Source organism: Myotis lucifugus, unplaced genomic scaffold, assembly GCF_000147115.1.
Source record: "Myotis lucifugus unplaced genomic scaffold, Myoluc2.0 scaffold_42, whole genome shotgun sequence".
NCBI classification, from domain to species: domain Eukaryota; kingdom Metazoa; phylum Chordata; class Mammalia; order Chiroptera; family Vespertilionidae; genus Myotis; species Myotis lucifugus.
Window position 1 is genome coordinate 6024411 of NW_005871090.1, and position 24580 is coordinate 6048990.

At 37.9% G+C, this 24580-nt stretch overlaps 1 protein-coding gene across 1 annotated transcript in view; it reads left to right on the forward strand.

The window, feature by feature from the left end:
• The window catches only part of MACROD2 (MACRO domain containing 2), a 1891634-nt gene that overhangs the window by 1698660 nt on the left and 168394 nt on the right, over nucleotides 1-24580 (forward strand). Inside the window, exon 10 of the mRNA XM_023753208.1 lies at nucleotides 20714-20755. Within this exon, the coding sequence (XP_023608976.1) occupies nucleotides 20714-20755 (42 nt within the window). The remainder of the gene's footprint in view (nucleotides 1-20713; nucleotides 20756-24580) is intronic.

The window sequence follows — 24580 nt, forward strand, 5'->3', positions numbered from 1 at the left end:
GATATTAACTATATTCTTTCCCTATCTAGAACATAATGCACATTTTTTAGTCAATCTTTATTGTTGACAGTATTGCATATATCCCCTTTTCCCTGCCTTGACCTCTTCTAGCCCGCCCACAATCCCCACCCCAAGCCTTTACCACCCTATTGTCTGTGTCAATGGATTATGCATATATGCATACAAGTTCTTTGGTTGATTTCTTCCCACCAACTCATCCTCCCCCGCATTCCCCCTGAGATTCCACACTTCGTTCTATGTTTCCATGTCTCTGGATCTATTCTGTTCAACAGTTTATTTTGTTCATTAGATTCCACACATGAGTGAAGTCATGTGATACTTGTCTTTCTCTGACTGGCTTATTTCACATAGCATAATACTCTCCAGGTCCCTCCATGCTGTCTCAAAGGGTAAGAGATCCTTCTTTTGTACTGCTGCATAGTATTCCATGGTATAAATGTACCACAGCTTTTTTATCCATTCACGTACTGGTGGGAACTTGAGCTGTTTCCAGATCTTAGCTATTATAAATTGTGCTGCTGTGAACATAAGGGTGCTTACATTCTTTCTGATTGGTGTTTCCGGTTTCTTAGGATATATTCCCAGAAGTGGGATCACTGGGTCAAATGGCATTTCCATATTTAATTTTTTGGAAACTCCATACTGTTTTTTGGAAAGACTCCCAGGTGATGAAGAAGAGGATTATGATTGCAGTCTTTTTTTTCCCCCCTTCCTCTTTCTTTCCTTTTTCTTCTTACCTCCTCCTCTTTTTTTTACCTTTATTTTTTTAAGCAACTAGCTGTTTTGCAGACAATAACACACTTAATAACTATTTAATAGATAGCTATTGATATGAGTTGGATTTAATAAATACTTCTCCCTGTAGCCTAGTGGCTTATTTTTTCTGCTTTATTCTTCTTGTTTTATCTTTTGTCTTCATTTCCTGTGTAACCACAGTGAGCTGTTTATACCTGCACTTCTGCATTTTAAGTAGTCTTTATAAAGTTTGTTATGTAAACAATGCAATTTTTCATGATGTGTGGTGTAAATATTTTCATGTCTTGTCAATATCATACCATATTCTATAAGATTTTATAAATTTTTGACTCCTTGAGATGTTTATAAATGATGATATAATATTCATTTTTATGTCTTCTAAGATGAAAATATAATTTCACTCTAACATAAGATTTAAAAAAATTTCATAAGTATAATCCATTATATTGAAACAAATCTATCCATTAGCAGGTATTTCCAATGATGCAAAGCCAAAAATCATATAAACATTTTTAAAATGAGACAGTTTTAGTGGTTCTGAATGTGTTAATAACTATGCAAATAAATGGTTGTTGAAAAATTGCTATTCTAAATAAATCCAAAATGCATTTTAATACTTGAGCCACTGAAATAATAATAAAATCATTTTCAATTCCACATCAATGCTTTAAATCATGGCATGTTCATGAAATTATTTCCAGTGCATATTTATAACAGCAAGTGCATTTTAAAACTTAATGTCAAAATCCCCCCAACTTGTTAAATATTTCTTCAATGCTGAGTCAACAGCCATTTGTAAATTCTAATTATTCAATATTAAGTAAGGGTAACATCTAATGGAATATGTGACTGCTACTATAGATGACATATATTATCTGTCCAAAATTTGAATTTATGGTTAATTTATAACTATACCATATTTTATTAGAATATAATTTTTCTGACTTGCCATATAATCTTCCTAGTCTGACTTATTCAGAGTATCTTTAATTAGTCTTCTTAACCCTTTCCAAAGCAATAATGATAATAGTTTAAGGGAAAAAAAGATCTTTTTTATATTAAACCAAATATCTATGTTTAGGGGTAATCATATGTCTTTAAATTTCACAATTAGGTTTCTGAAACACAATGTATGAGAAAACAGTGCAAGTTAGGCTAGAAAAGATGGTATTAATCATACAACACATGCATAAGTACTACCTAATATTAGTGATAGGAATAACAGATAACATTTATAGTTGCTTTCTATTAGCCAGATACATGGGCCAAGTCAGTTAAGCTTCGTGATAACTCTTAGACAGCAGGCACTGTATTAACCCTACCTTTTAGATATAGAAAATTATGGATTCTTGAGAATAATGAGGTATACAGCTGGGAGCAACGGAGTTATATTTTTAAATTCACAATGACATCTGTCACTGCACAAGTGATAGTAGGTTAATTTCCTCAGAACATCTTCAGGGAAGAATGGATTCAACTTTGCAGTTGCCTTTGGAACATCGAGAAAGTCTTATTTCTAATTTAATTAAGTGCCCATCATTTTTCAAAGCTGCCATGCTTCTCTTTCATCCAAAACCTACAATCCTCATAAAATCTTTCCTAATATGAATCAAATTGGTGATCTCAAAATTAAATCCCATCCAAATCATCCAGGTGCTATTACCTGTAGGTGAGCAGGAAAGTGGTCACCAGGAAGTCAAAGGACCTACAGCCATGAGGGAAGATGGAAAAGTTCCTGTATTAGTTTGCTAGGGCTGCTGTGACAAAGGACCACAGATCAGGTGGCTCAAACAACTGAAATGTACTTTCTCAAATTCTGGAGGCCACAATTCCAGGATCTAGGCATCAGGTGGTTTAGTGTCTTCTGACATCTCTTCTTACCTTGCAGATGGCCATGTCCTCTGTATCTTCGTGAGGTCTTCCTTCTGTGTGTGTCTGTGTCCTAATAACCTCTTCTTTTTTTTTTAATACATTTCATTGATTTTTTACAGAGAGGAAGGGAGAGAGACAGAGAGTTAGAAACATTGATGAGAGAGAAACATCGATCAGCTGCCTCCTGTACTCCTCCCACTGGGAGTGTGCCCGCAGCCAAGGTACATGCCCTTGACCGGAATCGAACCTGGGACCTTTCAGTCCGCAGGCCAACGCTCCATTCACCAAGCCAAGCCAGTCAGGGCCTAATAACCTCTTCTTATAAGGAAACCAATCATCTTCAATTAGGGCCCACCTAACAACCTCATTTTGACTTATTTTTTTATTCAAAGTCCTTATCTCTAAATACAGCCACATTATGAGGCAATGGGTGTTAGTATGTTGACATATATATTTGGCGGTAAAGGGGTACAATTCAGCCCCTAACAAAGCCAATCATGGAAATGTAGTAGGAACTTCAAAGGAAGGAAACCAGTAACAATTTTTTCCAACAGTTTTATATCTTACTGTTGGTGAAGCACATTTGACATATTTCCTTCCAGATGTGTTGTTTCGAAGTCCAGTGTGGCAACTTTGTGGAATTACCATAGACTTTGGTTGCAAATAATGTATAGTTGCAGTGCACCATTTCATGGCTTACAGCAAGTAATATTTGTATGATTCAACTCAGAAATCTCTTTGTTCTCAGCATAAAAGCTTTATATTTTTTAGTGTATAGGATTTATTGTGTGTAGTTTTTAATGATTTGGAATATGGAAGATATTTTTTTTAAAAAATTGGAATCTAAATCCTAATAGAGAATTTGGGGATATTAACTTACCTCCCAATAACAATGTCAATTTTATAATTTGGAACTATATCAAAGAATCCTGATGTTGGAAATTAGAGAGATATGGTCAAACTTCCTCCCTCCCTCCCTCATTTTAGGGAAAACCTACTCTGTTTACTGCAGTGGTTCCAAGTAGAGGTGGTTTTGCCCTTCAGGGGACATTTGAGGCATTTGTTTTGTTTCCATGGTGGGGGAAAGGGAGTGGCATCTAGCCAGTGGAGGCCAGGGAAGCTGCTAAACATCCCATAAGGCACATGACAGCCTCCCACTACAAAGAATTATCCAGCTACAGAAATCCACCCTGCAGAGGTTAAGAAGCCCTGGTTTACTAGAACCATCTCTTTCTTACAATTCAGGTCATTAAAGCAACTTTGACTTCAGATTGGGTTTATTTTTATAGGGTGATGTCTTACCCAAACTTGTCTAGCTGGATTTGGAGCCTGTGCCCTTAGCCCAACCTCTGGCTTTCCAGATTCATGACCCCTCCTTATCCAGACTTTTGGACTTGCTCTCTCTTCACTTCCTCTCAACCCACAGATTTCTGTGTTGACTTCTGTTAACAATGTTACCCGCCCCCCAGCTGCCTGGTTTTCCTACTCAGCTGACTGGTTTTCCCAGCCCCAGTCCACTCCTTGTATCATTCATCTATTGCTGCCCATGACTCTAGTGTATTATTCTCAGAAAATATGATTAAGAGCTATGTATGTTTTATATACCTAACGAATAAGTATGGAAGTAAAGGCTAATACACAGAGCAAGGGAAAAAAAATCACCAATTATTTTCTCTATATATCTCAAGCAAAGCTTTTTTCTTCATGGGCTAAAAGTTTTTACTTTTATCATTAATCATCGGCTTAATGACTACCGGTTGATAAAAACCCTTGTAAGCGCACAAATATGTTTTCATTTTAGAAATCTTCAGCCCCCACCAACTTCTAAATCTCAACTGATTCATTCACAGTGAAAACCTATGACTAAAAATACATCCAGCCCTAGCTGATTTGGCTCAGTGGATAGAGTGTTGGCCTACAGACTGAAGGGTCCCGGGTTCGATCCCGGGCAAGGGCACATGCCTGGGTTGCGGGCTCAGTCCCCAGTGGGGGCATGCAAGAGGCAGCCAATCAATGATTCTCTCTCATCATTGATGTATCTCTCTCTCTCTCTCCCTTTCTCTCAGAAATCAATTTAAAAAAATTAAAAATACATCCATATTCTCTTTATTTTTTAACCCAGAAAGCAAGAAAATTTGTAAATATTTTATCCAGCTAAGAAGTTTATTTGGTTTAGGTAAAATATTTGTATCAACTTATTAATAGTCAAATATTATATACTAGTGGCCTGGTGCACAAAATTCATGCACAGGGGTTGGGGGTGTTTCCCTCAGCCCAGCCTTCACCCTCTCCACTCGGGTACCCTGCAGGGATCGGGCCTAAACTGGCAGTTGGACATCCCTCTCGCAATCTGGGACTGCTCGCTCCTAACCGCTCTCCTGCCTGCCTGCCTGATCGCCCCAAACTGCCCTCCCCTGCTGGCCTGATCTCTCCTCCAACGGCCCTCCCCTGCCAGCCTGATCTCGCCCCCAACTGCCCTCTCTGCCTCGGCCCCCACCACCATGGCTTTGTCTGGAAGGAAGTTGGACGTCCAGAAGATGGCCAGTCGACCTGGGTTAATTAGCATATTACCCTTTTATTAGTATAGATAGATTATATAGGATGGAATTGCTTAAATTGGGGGTGGGGCAGCCTTTTTCAGCAGGAGGAGATGCTCTTGGCAGACAAAAACACATAATTCCTATATCTGGACTGATAGCCAGCCATATGCACTGTACTGCCAAACTGGTCAATAAAAAATTGAACTGCTTTATTACACCTTACACCAAACAGCTGTTGCCCTTAAAACCCCTCCTCAGCCCCCACCTTAGGTTCTGCCTTCACAGTTCACCCATATTAGGTTCTAATTTGTTGGTTTCTATGCCAGTCAGCATCAAAAGCTCTGCCTCCTAGGCAGCCATTGGCTCCTCACACTTCACCCAGATTTGGTCCTGATTAGTTGTTTTCTATGCCAGTCAGGGTCTCTGGGCCTACCTCTGGGCTTGATCAAAGAGGCGGGGCTGATCAGCAGCCCCCATGGTGGCCCAGCAAGAAACAGAGGTGAGGCTAATGGTGAAGCCCGGAGAGAAAGAGAGAGGCAATGGCTGATCAACAGTTGCCACGGAGGCTGCAGATCAGACCCTGCCTCTCTCTTTGGGCCTCTCTCTGAGCCTGATCCACAGCCCCCTCGGCAGTCAGTGCTGGGTCACTGTGCTCACTGCAGCAGCAGTCAGTGCTGGGTCGCCACAGTAACACCATGGCAACCCAGCCCTGACTGCAGAACTGACTTCTGGTCGGTGGAGTCTTCGGTCATTACGGACCCAGGGTTTTTATATATTAGGATATATATATATATATATATATAAAAAGGCTAACTGTTGATCAGCCATTGCCTCTCTCTTTCTCGCTGGGCCACCATGGGGGCTGCTGATCAGCCCCGCCTCTATGATATATATATATATTATCCTAATAAATAGCTGAGAAAACTAATAAGTTAGGAAAATGATTCCAGCATGCCTATATGCTCATCCCAAACTTGCTACTTGTCTCTAAGAGAAAGATTTGTCTTAGACAGAAAAATCCATTCATGTTTATGAGTATAACTCAAAAAACTCATTGAAAATAATTTAAAGAGGCTGAAAATTTTCCTGTGTTCTTGATAGATATATCAAAGTAATGAGTCACTTAACCCACTAAATTTGGGGGGTATTTCTCAAGTGCAAATGTCAAATGATAAAGGTGCAAGAAGATTCAATGCCTTAAAAATGAGCTGTGGAAATGGTACACATCGTATAAAAATGTATGTATAACAGTTATTAAATAGTAGTAGATGAAATTATTATGTATAGGAATTATAAATAACTTTATAAATAAATTATAACTTTACTGGAGATGTTTTTTGGCCTTAAATACATATTTATGTATTTATTTATTTAATACCAACATAAAAACATTTGAATGAAAAGTCAAAGCTTAAGTCAAGTTTGAGAACTATGCGTTGACACCTGTTAAATACTTAAACATATCCCAATGACTTGTAAAATTGCATATATTTTATTAAAATACTGATAGACATGTTATTAACTTATTTTATTTGAATATGTAGACATACTTTGGTTTATGCTTTTTTACTTTTTAGACACAAATAATCATTAAGAAAATTCTTAATTTTTATTTTGATTTGGCTTGTCACATCTAACATGCCTATTATTTTCTAAACAAAAAATTCAAAATCATCTGAGATTCCAGCTATTTGACCTGCTTATATTATTCCAAACATGTAGTAAATATTATTGAAATGAATAAGGTTTTTATTTATTTTTATGACCATGCATTTGTGTCATTTATTTCTGTCTAAATTATACACATTCTTGCAAGGCAGCTCCAGATGGATTTTTATATTATGATTTCTTTTTTGATTCTTTGTCTTGTCTCACCAATGAAAAGGTAAGTTTGTGGAGAACAAAGACCACTTCTAATATTCCATTGCATTTCTATAATATGGAAGAATTGTAAATATATAGTAAGGTGTTTATTATAGTAAATACCAAACTACTGTGAGGTTAGGCTGAAACTCTATTTAACCAGTTTCACGTAAAAAGATTTTTCCCAGAAACTATAAGTATTGTTATTATAGCTAAATTAGGGTATTACACTTCTTTCCCTATATTTTTCACTTTCCACAACAAGGAAAAATATTTATCCAAAATTTCTAATAATTATATAATCTGACAAAAGGACATATTTTAAAAATATTTACCTGGATCTACTCTTTAAAAGTGAAAAAGAGAAAGCATTCAAATACATCTTCTTCATTCTCCCCTCTTTTTTCTCATCCACATCACTTACTATCTTTCTGCCCATCAGTAAACAAATAATTTATTATATACCTAGCCTACTATGTGGCCAAGGCTTCAATCACTGCTGCATTTAAGATAGAGTTGTTATAATATGGCTGAGAGGCAAGTATTATGCAGAACAGTTGGAAGACAATATTAGCAAATAATCATGTATAGCATCGGTGTGGTCATAGCACCCAGGAATTTAGAGGCAAATACTTATGAGGACCAGGGTGGTAGGGGTATGTTTCATTAATAATGTGGCACATTCAGTAATCTTTAAAGGATCAGCAGGTACAGAGAAATGATTCCAAGTGTTGTGTAAGTGACATAGCAAAGAAGGGCAGTTCGGATAGGAGAATTTTAAAAGTAAGCAGGATACTTATATCCAGTTTGTGAATCCCTAAGAAATGCTGGTGCTAAGAGGAAGTCCTTGAGCTGAATGGTAACGTGACAGATCCTACATTTAAGGAGAATTAAGAATTAATTCTTATATTTAAAAGAATTAATTGAGTCCTGACTTAGAGTCCGGCCTTCCAACAATAATCCTATGGCATGGGTTCACCATCTACTTTTATTGACCTAAATGTGAAAAGAGACTGAAGAAAGTTCAATAAATTACCCAAGGTCACACACTATTTCTAACCTCAAAGCCTTTCCACTATATAAAACTTCTCATAGCAATCCTGGAAACATGGACAATTGTTTAAAGCTACACTTTCTGCATATATATATATATTATATTTACAGCAATAGTGCTGCTAGAGATTTTCTAAAGCTAGTGTGCCTACAGTCATATGGCATATCTACATGTTCTATTTTTTTCATCTTCCAAACTACTCCATGGACATCAGTTTTCCCAAAACAATAATAATAAGACAAAGCTTGAAGGCAATATTGGTGAAAATGGTGGTTAAGATCTGAAATAGGTAACAAATGACAGGTGAAGAACTCAATACATAGTCAAAATCATCTATATGTGGGGGGAAACCACCGGGTTTATAATCACAAGAAATACTTTATATTCCATTACAACCACCTTAGAACTCTGTGACTTTGTGCATGTTGCTTTCTAGTAACTTTGCTGTGCTTCAGTTTTGTCATGTGCAAACACAGGAATGGGCCAATTTCAAATAGTATGAATAACAATGTAAATGAATATTCACAGAGGCATGTAAACCAAGCATTATAAATTTTTAAACGTTTATTTCTTATTACAATTTTAAAAGGAGGTATTTCAACTTTGGGACCATCCTTTTAAAAATATATATGACTTTTTATTATCAATATAGTACAGATTTGTAGTAAAAAAACAAAGATAATCAAAAAGAAGAAAATGCAAACCATTCCTGTCCTATGGTCCAGAAATGAATTAGATTTTGTTGTTTATCCTTCAGGTGTTTTAAAATGGAAAATGCAAATAACCAGAAATGCAATCGTATAACTTGTGTCACCACCGATGCTTAACATATTTTCCTATCATTATAAAGTCTTCCAAAACCTAATTTTAACAGACCTAATGTTCACCCAAAACCATTCTGTTGAATTGTAGAATTATTATTGAAAACCATTCTCTATTTGTTTATATAAATAACACATAGATAAATAAATAGGTAAATACTGGCACACATTCATATTTTTTTAGAATACTCTTCTAAAAGTGGAATTGCTTTTTCAAAATGCATACAAAACCAAGATGCTTTTGATAGCACTTGCCAAATCGGCTATTGTGTTTGCAGCACCATGGGTGGATGACATGTGCTCAATAGCTTCAGGGGCCTCCATCCACAGAGTCAAAAATATGAACACCAACATCTGTATTAAGTGACCTGAGTATCGTAGTCCTTTCGGATTGTTATGACAGAATAGCATAGACTTGGTGTCTTATAAACAACAGAAATGCATTTTTCACAGTCTGGAGGCTGGAAGTGTGAGATCAGGGTGCCAGCATGATTGGGTTCTGGTGAGGATCCACTTCCTGGTTGTAGACAGTCATTTTCATTCTCCTTGTGTTCTCACCTGGTGAAAGAGAGAGCCCTCTCTGGTTCCTGTTATAAGGGCACTAATCCCGTTCATGACAGTTTCACCCTCAGGAACTAATCCCCTCCCAAAGGCTCCACCTCCTAATACCAACAAATTAGGGATTAGGATTTCAACATATAAATTTGGGGGGATACAAACATTCAGTTCATTGCAAAGGATTTACACTCCCATGAGCAGTATATGAGAGTTTACTTTTCCCCACTTCTCATAATGGGGCATATTACATTTTATCACTTTTATACATGAAATAAGGTAATTAATGAGTAACAAAGTATATTTTATTAATAGTATGGATTATCCTTTTTTCAGTTATTTATTTATTGTATCTCCAAATGTCTCATGTGAACTTGCTACTATATCCTTTGCATATTTTTGATTATTTCATCTTTTTCTTATTAATTTATAAGAGCTCTTTGTATATAATATTAGTAATTTTTTCAAATATATGTTGCAAATAGATGCCTCATCTGTCATTTGTCTTTTTGACATTATTCTTTTATAACAAAACAATGAGGAAAGGTAGAAATAAAGACAAAAATAGATAAAAGAAAATGTGGAAGGAAGGAAGGAAGGAAGGAAGGAAGGAAGGAAGGAAGGAAGGAAGGCAGGAAGGAAGGAAGGAAGGAGGGTTAAAAAAGAGAAAAATAAGAAACCCTTTTTATAAGAGAATAAAGTTGAAAACTAAAAACTCAGAAAAGATCTTGATTTGAATCCTCTGTACTTGATCCCATAGGAAATCACTTTATTTCTAAATGGAATTGTTCTGTGTTTTACAACTCAGATACTTTTTATGCAAAGCAATCTGCTTCCTGATTACCAGGTGTGGTTAAGAGGAAAAATGCCTCCTCTCACCTCCCCCCTCACTGAAGATGCCTTAGTTTGTGAATATGTTAGTTATATTGCAAAGGGAAAAGTAAGATTGCAGATGGAATTAAGTTGCTGATTAGCTGACTTTAAGATAGGAATGTTATCCTGAATTATCTGAGTGAGCAAAATGTAATTACAAGTCTTTAAAAATTGGAAGAGGGAGGCAGAAGAGGGTCAGAGGAAACATGACTGGAAGAATATTCAGAGAGGCAACATTGCTGGCTTTGAAGCTGGAAAATGGGGGCCACAAGCTAAGGAATGTGGGTGGCCTCTATTAGCTAGAAAGGCGAGAAAACAGGTTCTCTCCTAGGTCCTCCAGAAAGGTATGCAGCATTGCCGACATCTTGATTTTAGTCCCATTAGGCCCATGTGGGACATCTGATCTATAAGATAAAAATGTGTGTTGTTTTAAGAGACTAAGTATGTAGAAATCTGTTACAGCAGCACCAATAAACAAATACACAAATTGTTCTTAAGTAAGTATAAGAAATGCAAGATAAACTGCTTATCCAATCTGAATTGTACATATGTTTTCCAATGACACATTCACTGTATAGAGAAAAACTACAAAGAAAATACATTCAGAGTTTTCTTTAATTGTGAATATTTAAAGGGATTTGGCATATTTGTGCACATTTCTACACTTTAATGTGTGGATTACATTGATGTTTAGAATTATATAAGATGTGCTCTCTGTAATGTCACATGAATCAGTTGACTGCCTTCATAGGAAATGTGTGTGAACCATTTCCACATGATGGGCCTCAAAGCAATGTACACATTTTGCCTTCAATGAAAATTTGGTGAAGTGTTGCTGTAACCAAGCAACCCGAATACAGAAACAAGCAGCAGGTATAGACAGAAAGCAATCTGTCCCTTCAAAATCGGGGAATGTGCAATGTGTGTAGCAAATGCTGATAAACAGCAGAACAAATAAAGACCTAGAGACAGGAGCATTCATTGACTAAGCAGTTTGATCTAGTTAGGAAATTCTGAAAAAAGAAAAAAAAGACAAGATAAAAAGCTGCTTGGAGAAGGGAGAATGCCCTGAGAATCTAAACAGAGACCCCTGCTCGGTCCTTATAAAAGACCCTTCAAACATTCTGGTATCAGTTCTGTAGTTGAAAACTTTGAGGCAAATGAAGGGAGGAAGAATTAATTTTGAGGAATACTATGTGAATTAAATAATTCCTAATAAGACACAGAAGTAAGAATAAAGATAAAAATAAAAAAGTAAATGAAAATCCTCCCACTTATATTGCACGATATGTGTAGACCTAACTTCCACTCTTAGCCACATGTCTTTGAAGAGTTATCTCCTTTACTTGCTATTCATTCCTTAATCCCCAGCAATCCTGTCATAATCGCCACCTTGCTACCATTCTGCCCTTGTTGAGGTTATAGGAACCTCTTTTATGGGTGGGGCTTAGTTATTGAAACCAGTGCATATTTGATCACATGACTTGACATGACCCTTTGCAGCCTTTAACTTACCTAAATGGACAGCTTTTATCCTGTTGACCATGCCCTTTCACTTCTCTTCCTGCAATTCCTCTCTGGTATACTCACCTGCACACAGGTCATCTCCAGCTGGGAGTCCCTCAGGCATCTCCAATTCAACACATCTGAAATTAAATTCAAAATCTCCCCCCACCCCAACCTCCTCCTCCTGAACCCCATGTCTCGATAACTGCTATCACCATGTGCCTAGTTGGCTAAGCCAGAAGTGGCAGAACCGTGCAATGTTCTAAGCAGTACCTTTTATTGGTTGATTGATTTATAAATCAATGAGATTTGAGTGTTCTTCTCCGCCAAGGACCAGTTGAGGCAGCAGTGGGGGGCTGGTATCTGGCTTTGGATTCTTGAAAAATTTTCTATAGCCCTGTCAATTACCTTGCATAAAGTGAATTTAGCAAATGTTAGATTTAGTGAGTCCAGGTTTTCAACTAATGGCAGGAGGATCCCTGCTCTGTGAGGACTTCTTTGCTTGGCATTTCTGCTTTGTCAAGTTTGACAAGAAGCCATAAGAATAGCAACATCTTCCTTACTTCAGAGAAATCCTAAAAAGCTTGGAGCACTTTATTTTTATGAATATTTCCTTTCTCTACAAATGCAAATTGCTCCTAGAAACCTTTGGTAATGAATTATTTAAACAAAAAACAAACAGACTACAGAAGAAGCCTGTGGTATGAAATTAAACCTTAAGAGAAAGAAGGATTTGGGAGCACGTGAAATAAAAGCCACAAGATCACTATAATTATTTTTTGGCAGGCCTGCCCATATGTGTGGATGTCCCTGAAATTTTGACAGGAAATTGTATGATCTATTTCAGGTGCCTGTCCTTTTATTTTCTTGGAAGTGGAGAGCCTGCCTTAATAGCCCACGTGGGTAACTTTCTCTCCTTCAAAACACACTCTTTTTCCCTGCAACCTACAGGTCCCTTTAAGCTATTCTTTATCCATGTACCTGTCCCTCAGTCAATCTAAGGGTCCCTGATAACCGCACCATTAAGCTTCATGGTAGCTGGGTGATTTCAAGCACAGAAGAAAATATATACTATCTTTTTTTTTTAATATATTTTATTGATTTTTTACAGAGAGGAAGGGAGAGAGATAGAGAGTCAGAAACATTGATGAGAGAGAAACATCGATCAGCTGCCTCCTGCACATCTCCTACTGGGGATGTGCCCGCAACCCAGGTACATGCCCTTGACCGGAATCGAACCTGGGACCTTTCAGTCCACAGGCCGACGCTCTATCCACTGAGCCAAACCGGTTTCGGCAATATATACTATCTTATGAAGAGAATAACTTCTTCAATCCCAGGAATTGTGTGATGTGGGCATACCCTTACCAGCATTAATGTTGGTTATAAATCACAAGCTAGCCCAGCTTGGATATCAAACAGTGGAACATCTACTGTTTCTAGAAGATTCTCCTCCAGCACATAAATATCAGCATATTTATTTATTTATTTATTTTAGAAAATTTCATACTGACCTTTTAAAGATATCTTTTTGGGGGAGGGGCAGGGTGCAGTAAAGAAAGAAACTTTATTCACTGCAAAATAGTTCAACAATTGTGATACAACCCGGCTGTTTTTAGACCAGCAAGTCTCAAGCTTTCACTAGATAAAGGACTAAGACAAACCCGAGTCATGGCAAAATCCATGGTATATTTTGTTTTACCAAGAAGTAAAAGACTATTTCTTATTGGGAAATGAGATACTGCTCTAAAGGATGGGTATCTTTAAGACAACAAATTTTCATATTAACTCTTTCATAAAAGAAGGTGAAGTAGCTGTTATATACTTCAAAGTGCATTAGATACTTCCTTATGAAGGGTTTCTGAAGTGTATGAAGCTAGCTGTTACTGGAAAATGGTTATTCATAGGAAATTAGTCAGTTTCCACATTTATTTTTAAAATAAGAATTATAACAATTTCAGTAATACCTAAGATGATTACCTACACAAAGCGCAGTATGTACCAGATACTGTATGTTTATATTATTTTTATTGTTGAGACTATTACAGACATCCCTCATCTCCCCACCACCACCTCCACCCAGCACCTGCCACCCCTCCCTCTGGCCATCACCACACACTGTTGTCTGTGGGCTATGCATATAGTTCTTTGTCCAATCTCTTCACCTTCTTTCACACATTTTAGATCAAAATAAGAACTTCATTTATATTTGCACATTTTGTGCAGAACTCAACAGGGTAATCTAACAGTGGTGCTGTGAATAAAAAGAGCCTCAATTAATGAAATTAACATCAAAGAGGCATTAATGATGTTAAGATGAAATAGAGCTTTTAGCTTTTGGGTGGTCTCTGCCTAGGAAGGGAAGGCATTTCCTGGAATTGGATTTCTGAACAAACAGAACAATATCATCTGATGGACTGCTCTGTATTTTGAAATGATATCTGCATCACTTTGGCTAAGAACCTTTTGTTTCATTTTTGTGCTCTAAAAAATAAGTATGATGCTTGAAGAACTGTTAAAAAGGGCAGTGGCTCTGTGTCCATCTTCCATCAGTTTCCTAACTGCTCCGATTTTTGAATGGCATGATTTCCTACATATAATGGCTAGCATCTTCTATTATATATTTTCTCTTTGGTTCCTTGTTTAGTTAGAAAAAGAAATTCTTTTTCTTTTTCTAGAAATGTGTTGCATAAATATGGCTCAAGTAAACACATTATATAAAATAATGTTGAACTAAAGTGGATTTCATTAACAAGTAATAGCACATTAGATGCTTTGTAGACCAAAAATATTTTATGCTTATTTTTAATGCAAATAATATCATATGTTTTGTAGATTTTTAGTAAGTTTGTATCATAAAAATGTTATCTCTCAAAAGATAGCATGTCATTCTTCTGTTCAAAGCTGCTTAATTTTCAAGATAAAGTTTAAATGCTTCAACCTGGGGCATTAATCAGGATTCTACAGAGAAATAGGACCAATAGCATATGTATAGATATATTAGATAGATAGATAGATAGATAGATAGATAGATAGATAGATGGAAAGATGGAAAGATATCCTATTTAATAAAAGCCTAACATGCAAATCAAACAAATGGGGGAACAACTGGTCACTATGATGCACACTGACCACCAGGAGGCATATGCTCAATGCAGGAGCTGCCCCCAGCCCGCAGGCCCCAGGCCAGCCAAGGTGGGTGCCAGCGGGGCCCCCCCTGATCACCCCGCCAGTCTCCCCTGATCGACAACCAGGCCTAGGGACCCTACCCATGCATGAATTTCATGCATCAGGCTTCTAGTTTATTAGAAAGAATTGGCTTATACAATTATGAAGACTGACAAGTCCCAAAATCCGCAGTTGGCTATCTAGAGATCCATATGTGATGAATGTAGTTTTAGTAGGCATCTAAAGACCTAAGAACCAGGAGATCGAATTATATAGTTTCTATCCAAATGCCTGCAGGCTTGAGACCCAGGAGGACCAGGTGTTTCAATATGAGTCAAAGGCAAGAAAACTCTGGTGTCCCAGCACAAAGGAACTCTAGCAGAAGTTTACTCAGTCTACTGATTAAATGTTAATTTCAACCAGAAACATCCTCACAGACATGCTCAGAAGAATGTTTGTCAAATGTCTTGGCACCCCATGACTGGGTACCTCATGACCTAGTCATGTTGATACATAAAATTAACCATCATACCCAGCATAGAAGATCCTTCGTTATCTAGTTAAAACAGATCAGTTTATCCTTAGTTTCTCCTATAACTCCCCTCTCCAGTCATTCAGAACTTGTTTTATTTCCTTAAAAGCATCTTGACTATTTATATCCGTGTTTTTTTACAGCTGCCTTTCCCTCTGCTTGAGTGCAATTACCCTTGTCTTAGGTTGGGTCCCCCCAGAAGTAGATCTGAAACAATAATTCAAGTGGGAGTCATTTATTTGGGACATGATCCCAGGAAATACCATCAGAGGAATGGTGAAGGGAGACAGGAAAGTGAAGGAAGGCAGGGATGTTAAGTTATAATCACATTACCACTGGACAACTGGGGCTCATTTCCAGTGCTGAGAAGGAGACTCTGGGACACAGTATAGAACATGCTTCTGAATTAGCCCACCAAGAAGCAAAGGAGCTGGAGTACTTATATGCAACTCTTGTCAGTTGTTTACAAAAGAACTAGTGGCCCGATGCATGGATTTGTGCACATTGAAAGGAAAATAATTAGAAGAAATATTTTAATATTGCTATTTGCCCTTTCTCTGTAATGGAAGTGTCAGAGCCACCACTGGTCGCTGTCTGTGGGGCAATTAGCAGGGTGTTCAGGCCTCCTCTTGCACCCACCTTGGCCTGGTACCACCTGGTCACCTGCTCCACCATCCCACCATGGTCCCGCTCTCCTCAGAACCCATCAGGGCTGGCAGTGCCTCCACTGCCACCTGCTGCTAGCGCTTTGTCACCGACACCCGCCATGTTCCACGCCGCCCCCTGGTGGTCAGCACACGTCATAGTGAGCGGTCGAATTCCCAGTCAAACTCCCGGTTGAGGGGACAATTTGCATATTAGGCTTTTATTATATAGGATGTCCTCTGTGTGAAAATTCCCTTATATTTCTTGAGTGGGTTCAAGCAAACCACAGAAAACCCTCAGACAAAGAGACCTAGGGGCTGGCAGCTGGCTGTCAGACTGGCAATTGCTGAAGCATCAAGGAACAAGGAGGAATAGGCAGAGCATCCACTTTTGCTGGGAATCTACTGCAGCCTTTTTCCCCCTAGCGAATTCTCACCCTTTAGGATTCCGTGTAAGTCTCACCTCTTCTGGAAAGCCTTCACAGACTTTCTCTCTGACTTAGCGGCCACATGTCTGTTTCTCAGTAGAACCCCTGCATACCTGCACCAGAGGCTCTGTTACTTTCTCTCCTGATTATTGTTTTAATTTTCTGTATCACCCACTTCTTTGGGAGCTCTTTGAAGGAAGGAATTGTAAACCCATTGCTTCAGGGCCTTGCATAGTTCTGGCATGTGGTGTTGCTCCATAAATGGTTGTTTAGGTAGTAAAAGTAGTATAATAATGACATCCTAATAGTGAAAGCCAGTATTTATTGAATACTCATTCTGTGTAAACATTGCACATGTATTACCAACTCTAGAATATTAGTACCTTTATTATGCCTATTTTCCCGATGAGGAACTAAGGTATATAGGTTTACAGAATTTGCCCAAGATTATACAGCTATTTATAGTTGGGCCTGGAAGTCAGCCCAAACAGTCAGAGTCCAGGTTCTGGATACATACTTAACTACTATATGTATAAATTAGTGAATGACTGGAATGAATGAATGAATGAAAGAAAACACCAAATCTGATCCTTCAACACAGTAGGCTAATTCTGGGGATGATGCTATTAGAACAGTCTATAAAGTTGAAATGTTTGCTCTTATGTCACATTTCCTAAGAACCCTTCCAAGTAGTCCACTAGAAGCATCTATCCCTTCTCTGACACCTTTCGTGTCTTCATGATCTAGTTTCCTTACTAATGATAAGTTTCTAGACAACTGCTTAAGAGCCTGATTCATCAGGTGTTTTTTGTTTCCACAAGCACAAAGCCTTGCACACAATAGACTACCAATGAGTGTTTTCCAGGTAGACTATTGGATACATGGGTGACAAGCAAACAAATATTGGACTCTTCCATTATCTTTTCCTAGAAACTGTAGAGACTCATTCTCACCCCACTCTGAGGTTCCAGGGAGTCTGTCGTCACAGAGATTTTAGATGGTTCTGAAAACAGAATTCTGTGTAAATATATTAAGTTCAGGGAAGAATCTGTGAAGAGTTTTCTTTATAACATTTTGATAATCATTTAGTTAGAAAATTGTATTTCTAAGAAATAGGTATTCTTTCTCCCAAAACTGTATTTATAGGAAGAATTAAAGAAAGAAATTGTATGGAAAATCGCTAATGTTTCCAACAGCTGAACGAAAGATTTACTTTTTTAAAAGCTAATGATGGTTATCATGAATTACCTTTCTAATACCTCAAATTAAATACATTTTCCATTTCCACTGACTAATATACCTCTAATCTTTATTTATAATTAACACTAAGAAGAGTGCCATATTGAATAAATGTGACTAAAAATTACTATATTATAAAACACAGCCAGGAGGAAGTTGCACATCTTTACTGAGTCCTCATTATTTTCCGACCATCACATAGATACATTTTGTCCTAATATATAGGAGCAACATAGGAAATAACAGAAATTTAATCCAGTGAAAATTCTTTATTGATTCTAGTGTATAAAATTAATTACATTAGGTGCCACAGAATACAAAGGAGCATAACGCATGGTCTTTACCTTTGCAGAACTTATAGCGATGAACATTTGGAAGATAGATATATTAAATAGTAACTGTAGAATTTGATGGTAATAATAGCTAATATTTGGCACTTGACAATGTTTCAGTAGCAGTCCTAATGCTTTATGTGGCATTATCTCATTGAATTCTTACAGCTCTATAAAGGAGGCAGTATTATTTCCCACTTTATGGTTGATGAGCCTGAAACTCAGGAAGGTTTGGTAATTTCTCCATGATCACATGCCTAGAGAATGGGTGGGTGGAGGAACCTGTATGCAGACCTAAACCCAGAGGTCCTTAACATTCATATGTTGACAGCAATAAAATAAGATATGCCAAAGGGAATATTATTCATTCAAACTTGGTTTGAGCAAATGTTATGACACCTCAGCCTTGGCCTTGAAGGATGAGAATGAGAAATGGAGCAGACCCTTGCTTCCGAGACTGAGGCAGGTAAAGGAAGCTAAAGGAGTCCCTGAGAAAATAGAGAAGATTCAGGTGTTGTCAAGTATGTAGGTGCCAGCATGAACGGAACAGGGGTGGTGAAATGGGGAAAACTGGTTGGAACCAGATATCTTGGCCTTGAGTGTTACCCCCCAAAAGCCTAGACTTTTCTCATTAAAGAAAAAAGAGTCACTGAAAGGTTGTGAACCAGATTAGAATTGTATTTTAAGATTGATTTGGAAGCTACATGTAAAAGAAATTGGAGTCAGGAGTGGCAAGAACAGAGGACCAGTTTGGAAATCATAAATCCAGGTAGGGCAAAATGGCACTTGATAGTCTGAATCTGGGGTAACAGTATGTGAGTAGAAAGGAGGAAATATGGAAATGGACAGTATTTTGGCACTGACTAGATGTGAAGAATAAGTAAGAACAACACAAAAGTTCAAAACAACAAATATGTCATCCAGAGTACAGAGGAAGCACATGTCCTTATCCAGTTGAAGAGGTTGCCTTGGGCACTGAGAGGAGGGGAGTAAAATGGGAGTGGTGACACTGGTGGGGCATGTGAAAGCACAGAGTAAAGGCTGGGATTTAGATGTGTAGCAGTCAGGGTTTGGTCACTATGTTGAACTACAACCAAGTGATGAGCCCACATTTCTCGGATATTTGAGGTGAGCAGGCATATCTTTACTAAATGCAGAAAAGGTGGTATTTAAAGTCTGCAAGTTTTATTTTTTAGGAACTGAAATTATATAAGTGAGCATGTTATAACTTTTATAACAAAAAACAAATTATTGCATATATAGCTTGTTATAAATATATGACAATTTTTTTAATGTATTTTATTGCTTTTTTACAGAGAGGAAGGGAGAGAGATAGAGAGTTAGAAACATCGATGAGAGAGAAACATCGATCAGCTGCCTCCTGCACATCTCCCACTGGGGATGTGCCCGCAACCCAGGTACATGCCCTTGACCGGAATCGAACCTGGGACCTTTCAGTCCGCAGGCCGACGCTCTATCCACTGAGCCAAACCGGTTTCGGCATATGACAAATTTTTAAAGAAATATAAACCCCAGCCCTAACTGGTTTGGCTCAGTGGATAGAGCGTCCCGTGTGGACTGAAAGGTCCCAGTTTCAATTCCAGTCAAGGGCATGTACCTTGCTTGTGGGCACATCCCCAGTAGGAGGTGTGCAGGAGGCAGCTGATCGATGTTTCTCTCCCATCAATGTTTCTAACTCTTTATCCCTTTCCCTTCCTCTCTGTAAAAAATCAATAAAATATATATTTTTTTTAAAAGACATATCCCAGGTGCTCTAATGTGTGTACTTTCTTCCTAATTTACCTGATAATATAAGACAGTAAAAATGCATGGTGTATCATTCTCTTTTCCTCTTTTTTTAAAACAGAATAATGCATATTGGAAAGGGATAGTAATAAATTATTTATTACATATACATTGCCAAAATATTTATTTAATTAAAAGCAAAATACCAAATATACATGTAATCCCACAAATGACCAAAATTAAACTGTCATAGTTTTTAGCATTCTCAGTCAGTCTTTACTTATATGCAAAACTAATTTTTGCATGTTGTAATGATGTATTAGAATAAACGTGTATGTTTCTAAGGTAGAGTTTGGGTAGTGTGTTTTTTTTTATCTTTATTATTGAAAGTATTACATATGTCACCTTTTTCCCCCATTGACTCTCTCCATCCCACCCCCTGTCAAGCCTTCACCACCCTATTGTCTGTGTCCATGGGTTGTGCATGTATGCATACAAGTTCTTTGGTTAATCTCTTCTCATCACCTACCCTACCCCACCTTCCCTCTGATATTTGTCAGTCGGTTCCATGCTTCTATGTCTCTGGATCCATTTTGTTCATCAGTTTATTTTGTTCATTAGATTCCACATATGAGTGAAATCATGTGAAACTGGCATCATCCTCTTTTTTACTAAGTTTTTTTTCTTTTTTTAATTAATCAATTGGAGAATTCAAGTGTTTCTGGCTTTCATATGAATTTTTCTTTATCTTTTTTTTTAATAGGTGATAATGAAGAAGAAGATGTTGACATGAAAGAAGATTCAGGTATTAAATTTATAAATTTATTCTTAGAGGAAGGCGAAAGATCGTTCTATTGATTATGTACATTTTACTTTTTTTAAGAAAAGACAAAATAAGGTTCATGAAATGTATGTTCAAGATCATAAGATAAAGTAGTTTTGTTAACTCTTATGGCTAATATAGCTACTATATTTAAGCATTAAATTTTACTTTGAGATTCCTGACAGTTAAGGTCAAAATGAAACATAAGGTTGCAGTTAATAGAGCTGTGTAACATGTCCCCCCCAAAACTAAGTGGCTGAAACACCCACTCATTGTGCCCATATTTTCTGTGGACCAATAATTCAGACAGAACATAGCAAGAGGGACTTGATAAACCTCTTTCACAGTCCTGAGGCCTCAGCAGAAAAACTCAACATCTCTGGTCTGAAATCTTCTGAAGATTCCCTCACGCACATGCTTGGCTGGTGATTAATAATGGCTAACAGCTGAAACCTTAGCCGGGGTAGTTTTCTGAAACACCTATGCATGGCCTCTTTATGTTGGTTGGGCTTCCTCATAGCATGGCTGCCAGGTTCCAAAGTGGTTTATAGAGAGAGTGAGCAAGCCAGAGGGAGCTTAGCCCTTTATAGGACTCAGCCTCAGGGGAACTATAGCATCACTTCTACTGAACAGTCAGTCAACTCACCTAGGCTTAGGGAAAGAGAAAATAGACTCAATCTCTTGATGAGGAGCAGTGAGGTTCTGCAAAGCATGTAGGACCTGAAATGTTGCTGTGGGCATTTTTGGAAAATACATTTTGTACATGTAATATATTGCTCTCATTATCAGAAATTAAGATGCCTGCCAACTCCTCCAGAAAGACTAGTGTTTGATGAGAGAAATCTAGTGGCTAAAAGCATGGGCTCTGGACTGACATAGCCACTCAATCTGTGCCTGATAATGAATGCCTGAATCAACAGGCCTGAATTCAATTCTGGTTCCATCACTTTTTTACTTTGGGCAACAGTCTTTTCTCTATAATCTCAGTTTATACCTCTGGGGGCAATAACTCACCATATAGTCTTATTTGAGGGATTACATTATATCAAGTCCAAAATGTGTCTTGGAGCATAATAAACACTAAATAAATTATTACTTTTCTCTATGTCATTCTAACAAATACTGAAAGGGTATAGGACTTTCTATGGTATAAGTTCCTGATTCCGATGGCTACCCTACTCAAGGCATGAATTAAATCCAGATTTCAAAATGAAAATAGATATCTTAGTGGTTCTAATTTTTGTGTAACTTCTATTCAATTTCATAACTGCCTACAAATCACTGACAACCTTAGTCTGAGCAGCTCCATTAACAGGGAATTCTTTAAATTATGAGGCAACCAATCTCATTAGGTAAAGTTTGGTTAAAATTGTCCTTCTCCTTGTTAAATCAAATTTACCTCCCTTCCCTGATCTCTCACTATCTTCCTGGAGAAATAACACCGGTTCCTTTTCTTCCTAACAGTTCATTGGAACATTGATCATTGCTTCTATCTATTCTTTTTCAGTCTGAACACGTCTGATTTCTAAAGTTCCCTTGGTCTCCTCAGGGCAATATTCAGAGGATCCTAGAAGCAGAGAGATGGTCTAGATTTCAGGAGCAGGAATGAGCTAGGTCAGTGGTTGGCAAACTGTGCTCGGGAGCCACAGTTTGCCAACCACTGAACAAGGTGGATGGGGCATGGTAGCAGCAGCTGTCCGTTTCCTACCTGTGTCCCCTTGACACTCACTGTCACTTTCCAACTTCAACAGCTTTCTGAGGAAAGTTCTTGTGACTCTCTGCTGAGTGCTTTTCTCTGCTCATGAAAGCAAACTCAAAATACCAGGAGATTAATTTCTCTGGAGCAACCCTCCATCAAGGATAGACATGAGTGGATCAGCCTCCCTGTAGGACACATCAGAGGCATGTTCTTCTCCAGCACTGTTCAGTAGAAATATAATGCGAGTCTCAAATGTGAGCCTCGGGTATAATTTCAGATTTTGTAGTAGTCATATTGAAAAAAAAGAGTATTTAATTGAATAATATTTTAATAATATTTATGTAACATCATATATATAAAACATAATTTCAATATATAAACAATATAAAAATTGTTAGTCAGATATTTTACTTCTTTTCACCCTGTTTTTGAAATTTGTTTGCATTTTACATTCACATCTCAATTCAGACTAGCCACCTTTCAAGTACTCCTGGGCAGTATGTGGTGTTGGACAGTAAGATTCTGTATCATTGCCCAGAGGTCCCCAGGAGAACTGAGCCTGATTGTTTGCTGTGGAACTTGCTCATTAGCACACCCAGCGTTGGCTGCCTTTCCTTTTCTGTTTCACTTCCCTACTCCCCTCTGGTGTTTCCTGGGATAATCTAAGTACTAACATCAAACCTTTGTCTCAGTGTCTTATTTCTGAGGCAATCCAAACTAAAACAAGACTCTGCTTGCCTTTTGTAAAACACAAAGGCCAAGATAAAATTTAAATTAAAGTGTCAATTCATATACCTATGCAGGATGTCTCATTCTTAAAAAAAAAAAAGGAAACAACTTATGTTGAAAAATGACTTTAAGTGGTCACCTTGTCTTGGATTGCATTCATGAATTTAATGTTAATGTTTGCTATTCTCATTTAGCCTGCCCACATAAAGTATCCTTGGAAAATCCTTCAATATTCCCAGCAAGGGAGTATTGTCCTTTTGGCTAGCCAGCATAAAGACCTTATCTTGCTAAGGATCATTGTCTAAGTGCCATAAGCATACATTTCTAGGCAAAGGGAGTTGTCTTCTTAATGAGATGCAGATAGCTATCCAAACCACTGAGTGATTTGGAGGAACTCATTAATAATGCTAATGAAGAGCTCACTAGGATGGAGTCAGCACTTGCAGTTTGGAGTCCTTAATTGGATCACCATGTCTGATTTTAGTCCCACCACGTTTCCTGGGGGTTTTGTTTCCAGCAGCTGGGCGCAGCTGTTCAAGGATGCAGGCAGAATGGACTTTGGAAGCTGCTCTCCATTTCCTAATATCTATGATTGCTGAAATCATGGGTGATTTCTGTGCTGGATGGTTCCATGGTGTGCCAGCTGGGCTTGCCAGACATTGGTGAACAGGCTGGCTTCAGTTTAGATGGCACAGTTGGGCATGTTGGTCTCCAAGATGGGTCTGAACAAATTTCCCAAGACCATTAGCTGCTGCTTCCCCTCTACCATGCATCACCTCTTCTCATATAAGTAGAAATGCTGGAGGGACTTTTTAAGAATGGAATTAATGAAAATGATAGGCTACTTGAGTGAAGCAACCAGCCAACAAATGCTAGTAGATAATAGTGAACAATAATTTGAATACCAAAAGCCAGTGAGGTGCTGGTAAACTGACTCTCTGGGTGGAGGGAGCCCCAATGTGAACAGTTTACAGATTTCGTGATGTAAATACACCTACTTGGTATTATTAAATCTACCAAGCATGACATTGATGAATGTCAGAGTTGAGGAGAGATGGGTACAATAAGCTGGTGTGAGCTGGTTCAAGTCAGCCCCAGAATACCTCTGCTGAGTCATATTTTAATTGAACATGTACCTTGTACCAATCCCTCAACATACATGAACTCATTTAAGATACACAACAACTCTAGGAGGCCAGGAATGTTATTACTGAGGCTTAAGAAGGATTAGTTCCTTGCTTAAATACTAGAAACAGAATTTAGTTGTATCTGATCTCAAAACTCATATTCTTAACTTGGTGCTCCCGTCTCCAAACTATAATAGTAAATAGAGGCAGGAACATCTCAGTTGATGTCAGACTAGGTCGGTGGTCGGCAAA